Source organism: Embiotoca jacksoni, unplaced genomic scaffold (assembly GCF_022577435.1).
Source record: "Embiotoca jacksoni isolate LCO1_2020_lvr unplaced genomic scaffold, fEmbJac1.0.p SCAF_7, whole genome shotgun sequence".
Lineage (NCBI taxonomy): Eukaryota > Metazoa > Chordata > Actinopteri > Embiotocidae > Embiotoca > Embiotoca jacksoni.
The window spans coordinates 19,963,193-19,975,184 of record NW_027185425.1 but is presented as its reverse complement, the minus strand read 5'-3'; the positions used below and the strand labels follow the sequence as shown (position 1 = coordinate 19,975,184).

The 11,992-nt window shown below is 44.5% G+C and overlaps 1 protein-coding gene across 2 annotated transcripts in view; it reads right to left on the bottom strand.

Moving 5' to 3' along the window:
- The window catches only part of LOC138214491 (retinoic acid receptor beta-like), a 195,437-nt gene that overhangs the window by 6,808 nt on the left and 176,637 nt on the right, over positions 1 to 11,992 (bottom strand). For both annotated transcript variants that reach the window (XM_069176158.1, XM_069176159.1), the window contains 2 exons: positions 11,314 to 11,518; positions 6,648 to 6,806 (listed from right to left, as the gene is read on the bottom strand). In XM_069176158.1, the coding sequence (XP_069032259.1) occupies positions 6,648 to 6,806; positions 11,314 to 11,518 (364 nt within the window). The remainder of the gene's footprint in view (positions 1 to 6,647; positions 6,807 to 11,313; positions 11,519 to 11,992) is intronic.

Here is an 11,992-nt window from a genome sequence, read left to right as displayed (position 1 = left end):
AGTGTTCCATTCGAGGTTTGTGGAGAAGTGTTTTCCTGCTTGGTTGTGAGGATGGCTTTACCTGTAGCTAGATATGTTCAGAGTTGATGACCATGAGGCATCAGGGCAGTAATCCTCCATGGTTTCTGGTTATAATCCATTGCCTTCTTCCCAGATTTGGTGACTTTCTTTGGGATACTTTCCTTTCTGTTTAAGTATACTGCAGTGTGGTGGTGGGGTATGGTTTGGCTCAGCTGCAGGAGGGACTGAGTGGGGGAGTGGTTCAGGGAATGGTGCCTGGAAGGGGCTTCTTCCAGCTTGAAACTCTTCGCCAAGTGGCAAGGGCCCTTTGTAGTCACATGGCAAGGGGATGTCAACTATGAGGTGGTGCATTCTGATAGGGGCGGCGCTACACAGATCTCCTGCAGTGGGGGTATGTGGTGGTGAGGCGTGGTTTGGCTCAGCTGCAGGAGGGACTGAGTGGGGGAGTGGTTCAGGGAACGGTGCCTGGAAGGGGCTTAATTATCCCCAGCTGAATCACATCCCTGATTGTCCCTTCCTAACCCACATAAAAACCCAAGCAGGTCACCAGACGAGCACTATGGAGGACGGAGTAGCAGGGTGGCTGCTAGACAGACGAGGATGCAGAAATTGTGTAGTATTTACGATATATTTTGTATTTGGTGGAATGAACACCTTGAAAACCTTACGTTGGCTGACTGTTGCTGTTCGTGCTGGAAGAACCCACTGGTGATAGCAAGATGCATGTCACACTGGCGCCCAATGTGGGGCCCAGCGAGGAGACGGACGCGCAGCAGAGGGGCTTACCAGCTCCACCGGTCGTCACCCTAGGTCAGATGCTGGAGGAGACTGCGACCATGCAGAGGAGCCAAGCGGAGGCCAACCGGGAGTTCCTGGGGGCGCTGCAGAGCCAGGCGGAGTGGCAGGCCCACGCACTGGAACAGCTCGCTGCACGATCTGCCGCCCCGGCGCCACCCTCCCTTACGTTAGCAGGAGTGGTGCTGCACAAAATGACTGCAGCAGATGACATGCAGTCATTTTTAGAGACATTCGAGGCAATCGCGGGGGCATGTGGTTGGCCTGCAGCGGAGTGGACGGTTCGGCTCTTGCCTCTCCTGGCTGGGGAGGCACAAACGGCGGCCTTAGGGCTGCCACCTGTAGCCAGACAGGACTACGCCGACGTGAGGAGAGTTATCCTGGACCGGCTTGGCCTCTCCCTGGAGGCACACAGACGGTGGTTTCGCGAAGCCAGGCTGGGGCCCAACGACCAGCCCTTCGCTCACGCCCAGCGGCTACGGGATGCCGCAGCCAGGTGGTTGCAGCTGGGGAGCTCGGCGGGGGAGCAGGCCGTGCTGGAGAAGGTGGTGACGGAGCAGTTCGTGGAGGGGTTGCCGGTCGAGACGTCAGCGTGGGTCCGCTGCCACAGTCCCGCGTCGCTGGGGACCGCCATCACTTTGGCAGAGGACCACCCCCGCGGTCACGAAGACAGCGGTGGCTCGCGGGGGGGCCGCTCGGCCGATTCCTGCCCCTCGGAGGAAGTTCCAGCCCCAGCTCCCGGCTCGGCCACTGCCAGCTCCGCTGCCTCGCCCTCTCCCTCCTATCTTGTCTCCACAGGTCACAGCAGGTACGGGCACACTTCCCAACCTACAGGGGGCCCCCCAGACAACAGGGCAGGACTGTTGGAGGTGTGGGCGGCCCGGGCACTGCGGAAGGAGTGTCCACTCATGGACGTAGGCCAGGTGATCCGGGTTGCCGGCCCTCCAACACCCTCCCCCGGTCCAGGGGCGACATACCGCGTTCCGGTAAGGATCCAGGGGGTGTACATCAGGCGAGGGTGGATTCGGGTTGTACACAGTCGATGATTCACCAGAGCCTGGTTCAGCCCGGGGCATTGGTGGAGGCATTGTGGGTGAAGATTAGGTATGTGCATGGGGATGTTCACGAGTATCCCATAGTGTCAGTGGAAATTAGATACATGGGAAAAAAAACATAGCGTAAAGGTTGCGGTTAGCTCCTGCCTTACGCACCCCCTAATCTTGGGAACAGATTGGCCAGGATTTCATAAGTTAATGGGGCAATGTGCGGGGGTGCATTCACGACAGACAGGGTCATGTGATATGTGTGCTGTGCTCAGCGGTGACGCGAGGTTGTCCAACACTGCAGACGGGGAGGAGGAACCAGCGGAGCCTCCCGTGGAGACTCCACCGGCTCCCGAATTACACTCCATGGAGGATTTTCCACTTGAGCAGTCTCGTGATGATACTCTACGCTTTGCCTTTGACCAAGTGATAAAAATTGATGGTCAGTTGGTGTGCCCTGACGCAGCACAGTCATATCTGCACTTTTCATTGATTAGGGACAGGCTGTATAGAGTGAGTCGTGACACTCAAACAGGACAGGAAAAAACCCAGTTGTTGGTGTCGAAAAGCTGCCGGACAGCTCACGGACAGAAATTATTTTCCAGGCGGCTCACTATAACCCGATGGCTGGCCACATGGGATATGAAAAAACACTGCAACGGATAATGACCCGATATTAGATTGTCCCTTCCTAACCCACATAAAAACCCAAGCAGGTCACCAGACGAGCACTATGGAGGACGGAGTAGCAGGGTGGCTGCTAGACAGACGAGGACACAGAAGTTGTGTAGTATTTACGATATATTTTGTATTTGGTGGAATAAACACCTTAGAAACCTTGCGTCAGCTGACTGTTGTCGTTCGTGCTGGAAGAACCCACTTGTGATAGCAAGATGCCTGTCACATGCAGATTCAAGGCACTGGTCGGATTCAGACAGGACTAAGCTGTTACAGTGAGTTTGTCGTTCACTTTCAAATAATGTGGTGTGTGTAATTTGGAAGTTTGGTCTGGTAACTTTTGTGTGGGCTTGGTTGTAGCTTGATTTCCTCTTTGTGTTGCGTCGTGGGATGTTTTGGTCGGCTAGAGACATTTGTTGAGAGGAACCTTTGGGTTAGATACTTTGGTTTGATATTCAGGTTTAATTCCAGATTGGTTTTTGGTTGCTAGAATTTGGTCCAAGCACATGGGTTGATATTGGGTGTGGTGTTGGATACTTGTGATGAGCTTTGGTGCTCATTCTGGATCCACGTTTTGATAGGTACTACGAAAGTTGGAGGTTGAACTTGATTCTGTTGACCATACTCACTGTTGTTTCTTCACAGATCTGCAAGTTTAGGTGAGCGTTATTCCTGCAGTCACACAACTTGACAGTCGCCAGATCAAGGGTGTCGAGAATGCGCTATCCTTTGTGCAATACTTCTAAATCCATATTGTTTACAGTTTCTGATTTCCCTTCTCGTCTATGATCATCTCTGCCTTTCCTCCTCTTAATTTGCTCTTCTGGTACCAAGGTTGCTGAGGATGGTGGGATTCTGTGGATAATGGCAGCTCGGAAATAGAACAGTTTTAATTGTGGATCTTGGGTAACGTATGAACTCCGTGACCAAGTTTGGATACACTTTTGTAATGTTGGCCTCTACCAGTGCTGTAAATACCAGCCGTGTTTCATTGTCTCTCTCCTAGGCTCCACATCACCTGGTTTGGTTCAGTTGACTTTACCTTTCACCTTCAATAATCGCATACACATTTCTCACCCACCCATGCATTACTTTCATCACTGATGCTACTCATCTTCACACCTTCTTGTTCCTTTTATGGTTATAGTTTGTTGATTTTACAATATATCTGAACGTCTCGTCTCCCCTCTTCTTTGTCACAAGCATTGAGCCGGTTTGTGACAACTATGAGTGTGAAGTTACTGTGTGAGGCTAAATAAGCCATTTTAATTACAATTAAGCAATCTTTATCCACAGATGAGAACCACGAAATGCAATTGATAAAAAAAATCCACTAACTGGACAATAAGTTAAGATTTCTTTTGCAAATTTTTTGATCTTTTAGGGAAATGAGATGGGTTATATCTCTGGTTTTACATTGCTGAGTAACTCAACCTGAATTATTTGGTCAGACATCTTTTGTAGAATAAAAATAATAAAATAACTTTCAGCTTCAGAAGATCCTATATTCAATTAACAACCTTAATTTAATTGTGTACACAGCGACTCCTTTAAATGATGCCAAATAAAGACAAAAAAGTAAAGCCAAAGAGTAAAACCCAGAATAAATGATACTCAAAGGATTACGAGTCAAGTAAAGCCAGTGCAAACAGTAAATATATCAGTAAGAACATAAGCTGGTAATGCAACTGGATAAACCGATGCAATGCTACAGAAAGGCAAGTTTAAAAGGCGGGGTTTAAAGAAAGATTCTCGGGAGGTGAAGTATCGGGAAGTCGACAATAACTTCAGGCAGGTCATCCTGAAGTCAAGAGGCCCCGGTCTGAAGAAAGTTGCAGAGGCATTTGAGGATCTCTGAGTAGATTCAGGCTCAAACAGGGTTAAAGGCTCAGCACTACATTTTAAGGAAGTCCAGGATGTGCATTAAAAGTTAGCAACAAAAAGTTAAGGTCAATAAGTTTACAGGCTGCTGGAACAGGGAAGTGAAAGCGAGATGATCTATCCGCTGCTTGTCTCCTGTCCTGCTGCATCTGGCAAATTCTGACAGTTCGCTGATTCACATCATGACAGTTAAAAACCTCCTGACTGTTACTGTTTTAAAATTCAATGCTGTAAAGGTTTTCAAGGAGAGACAGTTTCAGTACTCGTACAGGACTACAAAAACATAGCAGGTGTTTTGCCCTGCCTTTGAATATGATGATTTGGAATATGCCTTTACACTCTTTCATTTGAAGACCTTGCACTCTGTATACATGTACTAACCAGGCATACTATATCAAGTAAAGTTTAATGATCTGTTTGGACTTTGCAGCTTGTTAAATTACACCGTACAGACTGGGGCTTTGGAAACAACAGCTTTACGTCCAGCTGTCGGCAAGATGAAAAGGTAAAACATTTTGTGACTTGGAAAGGTGTGAAAAATTCAAATCCGACCAATAAAGTTTTAATGGAGAGGCTCATTAGACTGCCACCATGTTTTCAAACACAAACGTCTAAGGCAGGGGTCTCCAAGTATGTGTTTGTTGAGTATCAATTTGTTAATTTTCAGATAAAAAAAAGAGCTTATTATTTATTATTGTACATTACATATTATTATATTATTATAGCTGGTTTGGATGGAACTCAACTATGTGAATACATGTTACTAAATGTGAGTAGCTCTCGGACACTATCTTTGTAGCTCTTAGAGTTGGTCTTGGGTACATAAATCGTCCCTGGAGAACATCACAGGTAGGCTGTGCACAGACATTTATGTATCCTGAACAGATTTGTAAAATCTGTTTAAGCTAAAAGTTAGTCCGCAAAATGTTTGTCTCCCAATCAGTTGTGCGTGCAGAAGTTTACCCATGTGCTTTCATCTTTATGGAATAAAAAAGGCCTTCATGTTGCGATAAAGCGAGATCTTTGAGTCATTGCGGGAGGTTCAAGGACGGAGGATGATGTTCCATTCGCAATAGGTGCTTTTCCCAAAAGGTTCCAGGAACTTTCTCACGAACTGTTGCTGAAGAGCTTTCCCAGGAGTTCAATTTCCTTCAGCAGTTTTTGATGTACCTTTCCACAACCGGAAAGAGCCCTGGAACAAGTCCTCTGACGGTATGAACAGCCTAAAACTCCCATTGAATGTCATCCTCTCTAAAAATGGACAACAAAGTCTGGACTTTGCTGTTTGTCAATCAGCCATAGAATCTCCTGGGCTGAACACCTTCAGCCACAAACTACAAGAAAAACATGACTGCAGTTGCAGAAAGTTTCCATAAGGTCTACCTCCTAGGTAAGGTAGGTCATCTTTTTGGGGCAGAAGACTGTCTTCTGTAAATTACTCTCAATTCCTCCTGTAGAGATGCATGTCGTAAATGGCAACATGTCACCTTGCAGTGTTTGAGTCCATATGTATAATGAACTGAGGAAGTGTTGGGGTTGAGTGCCACTTGAACTTGTCCTGTTTCTCTGTGTTTGGGTTTTGAATTTGTACATCCATCTGCTTTTTAGTGTACATAATAAACTTGTATCCTTATTGTCAAAACACCACCAAGATTTCAGTGACTCTTTGGAAGGACAGAATTGGCTTACAGGCTTACAGGCTCTACTGTTTTTACGCCACACAACTTTTGTAAAGGTCCCTCTCTGGCTTTTGCATCGGCATACAAAAAATGTCAACCGCCAATTCTTCCTTCAACATACCAAGTAAGGTTCACCTGCACCAGGACAATGCAAAGTGCGTCTCAAACCTGTCGAACAATACCGCCAATTGACTCCGTGTATTTCCGTACCCGTCCTACTACTCTTCTCAAAATATCTCCGACACTGGTCGTTAACAAAATAAAACAGTCATCAAAGGAAAAACAAGTTTTTTACAACAGTTCAATGTGACTTAATGCACCAAAATGATAACTTCGTTAAAACCAAATCATACAGCCACTGTCAAACGAATGAGCCTGTCAGAGATCCGCTGATGACATCTCCTGTATCTGGGCAGAAATACTGTAAATCTAAGTAAATACCACATTTTATTGATTGCAGGGCCATATCTTGCTGGAGGTGAAAATCAAATGAACCAGTCCTATTGTTCATCCCCTCTTTAATTTAGCCGTGCGTTGATCTCTTCCCTACCTTTAGCGCTGATGCTGCGCAAGTCTGTGATCTTCATCAGGGTTTTGGGGAACATGTGCGGTTTGCTGGGCCGACGCTTCCTCACGTAGATCTTTAGAGCTTCCAGCAGTGGTTCCTGAAGCTGGTCTACCTTAGAGGGCTCCTCCAGGTCCTGACGGTCTGGTACACACACACACGCACGCACGCACACACACACACACACACACACACACACACACACACACACACACAGACACATCAAGTCAGACTCGAGACTCAGTTATGACAAATCCATGTCTTAGCTTTATCTGATGTAGACAAGCTGGAGACTAACACATGTATCACAGCATGAAGGCGGTTTGATTGAGAAGGAAGAGTTTATCTCATTATGTCAATTCATTCGCTGCAGAGGAGAGATTGCGGAGATTCGATAAGTTGAGCAGAAAACTCATTTGAATTCTTTGTTTTGACTGATGCTATTCAGCTCTGATAATTGTGAAGGCAGTGCACAGCAGGGAAGCAACAACTTAACACAACAGAACTCATCGACAGATGTGATACTCAATGCAGTAAACTATTCAGGTGCCATTTTTCTGCAGTGTTAAGATCTGCTCTCAGAATGGAAACAATGGCTCAAATCTGCTATCAAAACATGGACGGCTATCGCAAGCTCCCTGCAGGTCCTCACTGAATGTTTTTTTTTTTTTTTCATGAATCATTTTAAATGTTGGTTTTCAAGCCTGACCAAAAATAAGTTCAGAAATAAGCTACTGGGAATGCCCATTCGGCTGACTGCATTATGGATCTCTGATGGAAAGGAAATATTTGTCTCTTCCTCTTGTTTGCATTGTGGCTCCGGAAAGTCTCTTTGTCAATTGGCCCCGAAAAGTTTCCTTTGTTTTCTGTCTTATTTGCAAGTGATTCTTTCCGCATCTAATTGACGACTATCTTGTGACCTACAACCAACTCTGTATTACCATACAAAAGCAGGTACAAAGAGAATGGGGGTGATGGTCTACTGTTTGTCAACTGTATAGAAGCTGACCTACAGAGGAGGGAAGGCTCTCTTCTTTCCTGGACACCTCTCTTGGAGGGGGAGACAAGGACTGCTGGGGAAGCCAGGCTGGGGCGAACCCTGCTGAAGAGGGGGAGAACGGAAGATGAGGACGGCGGAGGATAGGGCTGCTGGGGGAAACCAGGCTGGGTAGAGCCCGGCTGGGGCGAGCCCTGCTGGAAAGCCATGCTGGAGGACTGCTGGGGGGAGCACTGCTGGACACCTCTCTTTGAGGGTGCATGTGGTTGCTCCTTCTTGCAAGAATAAAATGTCCGATGTGTTTGATTTTGAACCAAGCCTCTTGAGTAATTTTTCCAACAATCTCCATCAGCGATGACTTTCAATCTCCCCGTTTCAATACTACTGCTGTAAATTGTTTTCCTGGTTCCCTAATGGCTGGTTAGTAGTAGTAGTACTACATTTATGAACTGTATCAGAATCACAAGGAGGTGGTTGGAGGGGCTGATGGGCACACAAAGTGAACAACTCTTACATCTTACACCTGTGGTTCCCAACCTAAACATTAAGTGCTATCATTGTGTAAACAAGTTTATTAAAAAGGTTAAAAATGCTGTGAGATCAAATATATTGGTGCAAAGAATATGCAGTCTGTGAACATCCTACTTTTATGGTCATATCAACATATCTGTGAAATGCCAAATATGGTAATTAATAACAATTTACTTGTAAAGAAACACACATCACATGTATAATATTGTAATCACCAAAAAACGTTTGGTCAAACGGGGTCAAACAACCCGTTGGATCTAACTTTAGTCTTGGCAGGTGTTCTGAGAGTGCAGCAATTACTTTGGTAAAAACAGTGTTATCATCACCAAGAGACCTAATGTATCCAGAGACCAGAGTTTCCAAAACATGGATTCCTGGAAAACCGGGAATTTTTAAGAGGTATTTCCCACTCCTGCAAAACTGAGAAACTGAGATAATTGGTGAGCCGTCACATTTTGTAACCTGCAGGTTTGCTAAGGTGACTGTTGGTTGGACAAACAAGATTTGAAATAGGATCCTATTTTAATCAGTTAATTTAAAATATAATCAGCAGATAAAGCAGTTATAAAAACTACCTGTTGCAACCCTCCTTTAATTAAGTAGATGGGGTAAACTAAGTTTTGCGTGTGATAATCTTCAATAATAATGTGACTGTTATTATTAATGTTACTGTTGTAGCTGCTGCAGGTGGAGCTGATTTGAACTACTTTCTATCCAGGCACTGCAGTCAAATGTGAGGGGTCGTCAGATGATTACTGAGTGAAGATAGAAGCTTCTGGACTTTTACTCTAATCTTTGGTTTTTGGTGAGAGATTGGATGTTTTCACTGCGTTTTGTAAGACATCAAAGTGTAAGGTTAGAAAACACATGTTCAGCCCTTAACTTTGTGTTGTATTTTAAAAGCTTGTTATATTTATTATGTCAAATCTTCATCTGAAAATCAACTAAAGCTAATAAATATAGTGGAGTAGAAAGTAAAATATTTCTCGTTGACATGTTGTGTAGAAGAAGTTTCCAGCAATAGAATAGAAATACACACGTTTAGTACATTTACCTCAAAACTGTATATTACATCAGTAAACGTACTTAGTTACTGTGCATGAATGTCTGAAACATCTTTCATTTGAAGAATGCATTTCATATTGTGTATTGTTGAACACACTACACCTATAAGCCATGAGGTGGCAGTGTGTGCACTAAAATCACAAACCATTGGACCGCAGTCAAGGTGTGTGATTACAGATGCAATCAGAGGTGTCTTGCACATTTCATGGATTATGCAAGAGTCTGTAATTTCTGCACAGGCGCTGAGGGTTGAGTATATAAATATAAGTTGCTGAATGAAAAGCCAGCAGCGATGGAGCCTGATCACTAATGAAAATGGCAGGTAGAGGGGTACGGTGTAATAATGGGGATTGAAGCTGTGTAACTTTTGGTGGATGTACATTGAAACTGTGTGTGTGCGTTTGCGTGTGCGTGCGTGTATGTGTGTGTGTCTGTGTGTGTCTGTGTGTATGTGTGTGAGGCAGAAGAGGACGAACGCTTGTGTAATGATGTGTGTATCCTGACATGAGCGAGTTGGTCCTGCCTCGGGTATGTTGGTGGAAAACAAGCAGCGCAGCCTCATTTCCTGTGGGAAGGCAGTTCAAACACTCCACTCAGCGAGTGACACTGCTGTGACATACCTGAACATCACCGCTGTCTCCTTCCCATGTTTGGCAGTCTGAATACTGCTGCCTCACTCGTAGCAACCTGTGGTTGACCTGGTTTCAGACTCCTATGGTGGCTGACTTACTTTCATCCCAAACTGTGCTGCAGCTCCGCTCAATATTTAACTAGAGGAATCAATATGGGCTGACTGTGTTGAATCGAGAGCAGTCAAGCAGAGTTTGAATGTGGAGTGTATCACTTTATTTACTCCACTTGATGTACTTCAAGACCACACTATCATCTCTATTTATGTCTGAAATCAGAATTCATGAAAAATATATGAAGTAATTAGGCTGCCAACAGTCTTTAGTTTGATGTTTCTATCTCAGACTGATGGTGCTGTTTTATAAACTAGAGCTGCGCTTAGGTTATGAGTTACACCAGTGACTCCCAAACTGAGAGTTGGGGCACCGCAACGGGTCACAAGTTTCATCCGAAGGGTCACAAGGTGATTAAGATAGTGAATAAGGAAGAAAATCAGTCTGGCAGTCTGAACGTTTTCTCAAATCTTTGCTCTTCTCGTGTGTTTTTCCTTCTTAGGGTTTTTTGCATGGAGACAAATAAATAATGACATTTTACCGAGTGAAAACTAATGGAGTAATTCATTGAACATTCTCTTCAATCAGTTGCTTTAAAATGTCATAATTTTACAACTTGAAAGACAGTGAAATGTTTCTAAGGTCAGTCTGCAAACCAGCACATCCACTCTCAGTGAGAAATATACGGTAAGCTAACATTAGCAACCATAAGTCGTACCTGACCAGGACTGAGGCAGTGGGCTCCCTGAGTGGTGCCTTTGATTTTACATAAGAACATTTTCTATGACTATTTTTTGAAAATGTAATTCAAATGTATTTCCTTAAATCAGTTATGATCACTATCTGGTACCCATCCAGGTAGTTCACTGAAGCTAGCACGTGTGTTAAGTTGTGATTCGGTTGCTTTAAGACTAATATTCAACTATCAACACTGAGAGAAATATTGAGACTCAAGACTTAATGTGTTTATGGCACCAAATGACCATGAAAGTGAAACATTCCTCAGTGCAAAAAGCAACATTTTTCTTTCTTAGAATTGCAGGTACCAAATCTAAAGTCCTCTGAAAAAGGTGACAATGAATTCTAAAGCTCAGCCAATATTATATGAAGTTACACAAGTTACATCATTTCCTCTTTTACTTTCTGTCCCTTCACCACCGGTCAAAAAGGAACACATTAGGGTAGATACTAATAATCAGTGATGAGGGGTGTCAAATGTTGCTGAGGAAACAGCGCTTTCCACTGATGTTTGTGCCCTTTCTTTTCTCTGCGAATGCTATCTTGTTCCTCTTTGGTGCAACCCGAAACCCCCCCTCACCCTCCACCCCTCCATCCCCCGACCCCCTTACCCCACCCCACCCTCTCAATCGCCTACCTCCCGAGATGAGACAGATGGCGCTGAGGAGGCCTGTCTCTGTGTCGTCCATCTCGATGGGCAGCAGCTGGTTGGCAAAAGTGAACACCAAGTCGGTGAGCGGGCCGAAGCCAGCATTGTGCATCTGCGTCCGGTTGAGGGTCAGCCCGTCCGAAAAGGTCATGGTGTCCTGGTCGGGGGTGTACCTCGTACAGATGCGCAGGATCTGTCAGAGAAGGAAGAGAGGCAGAGAGGCAATCAGTCAGCAGGGGTTTGTGAAATATAGTAGGGGGTTGATTTATGAAAGATCTTTAGGTTCAGCATTTTTTTGTTTTTTTTAAACTGACACTGATTGAAGGTTCACCTCTAACTTTTATTTATCTCTGAATTTGTTTTCACATTTTGGAAACTTCTGTCAGCATCAAAATACTAACGTTGCTGCTTGTAAACAAAAATTATAAATAGAAATGTTAAAGGATCAGTTCACTCGTGTTCCAAAGAAAACACATTTCCTTATTTACATGTACCGCTAGCCATGCAGATAGTTAGGGATAATTTGGTTAGCTTTAGTTTTCCCTGACATTTTGCCTCCACTACTCTTTTTTCCTTACAGGACTTAAAATTGATATTTAAAGCTGCACTAATCGTTTTAACAATGGATCAAAAACATTGTGTAATGAGGATCACAAAAAAGAAAAGC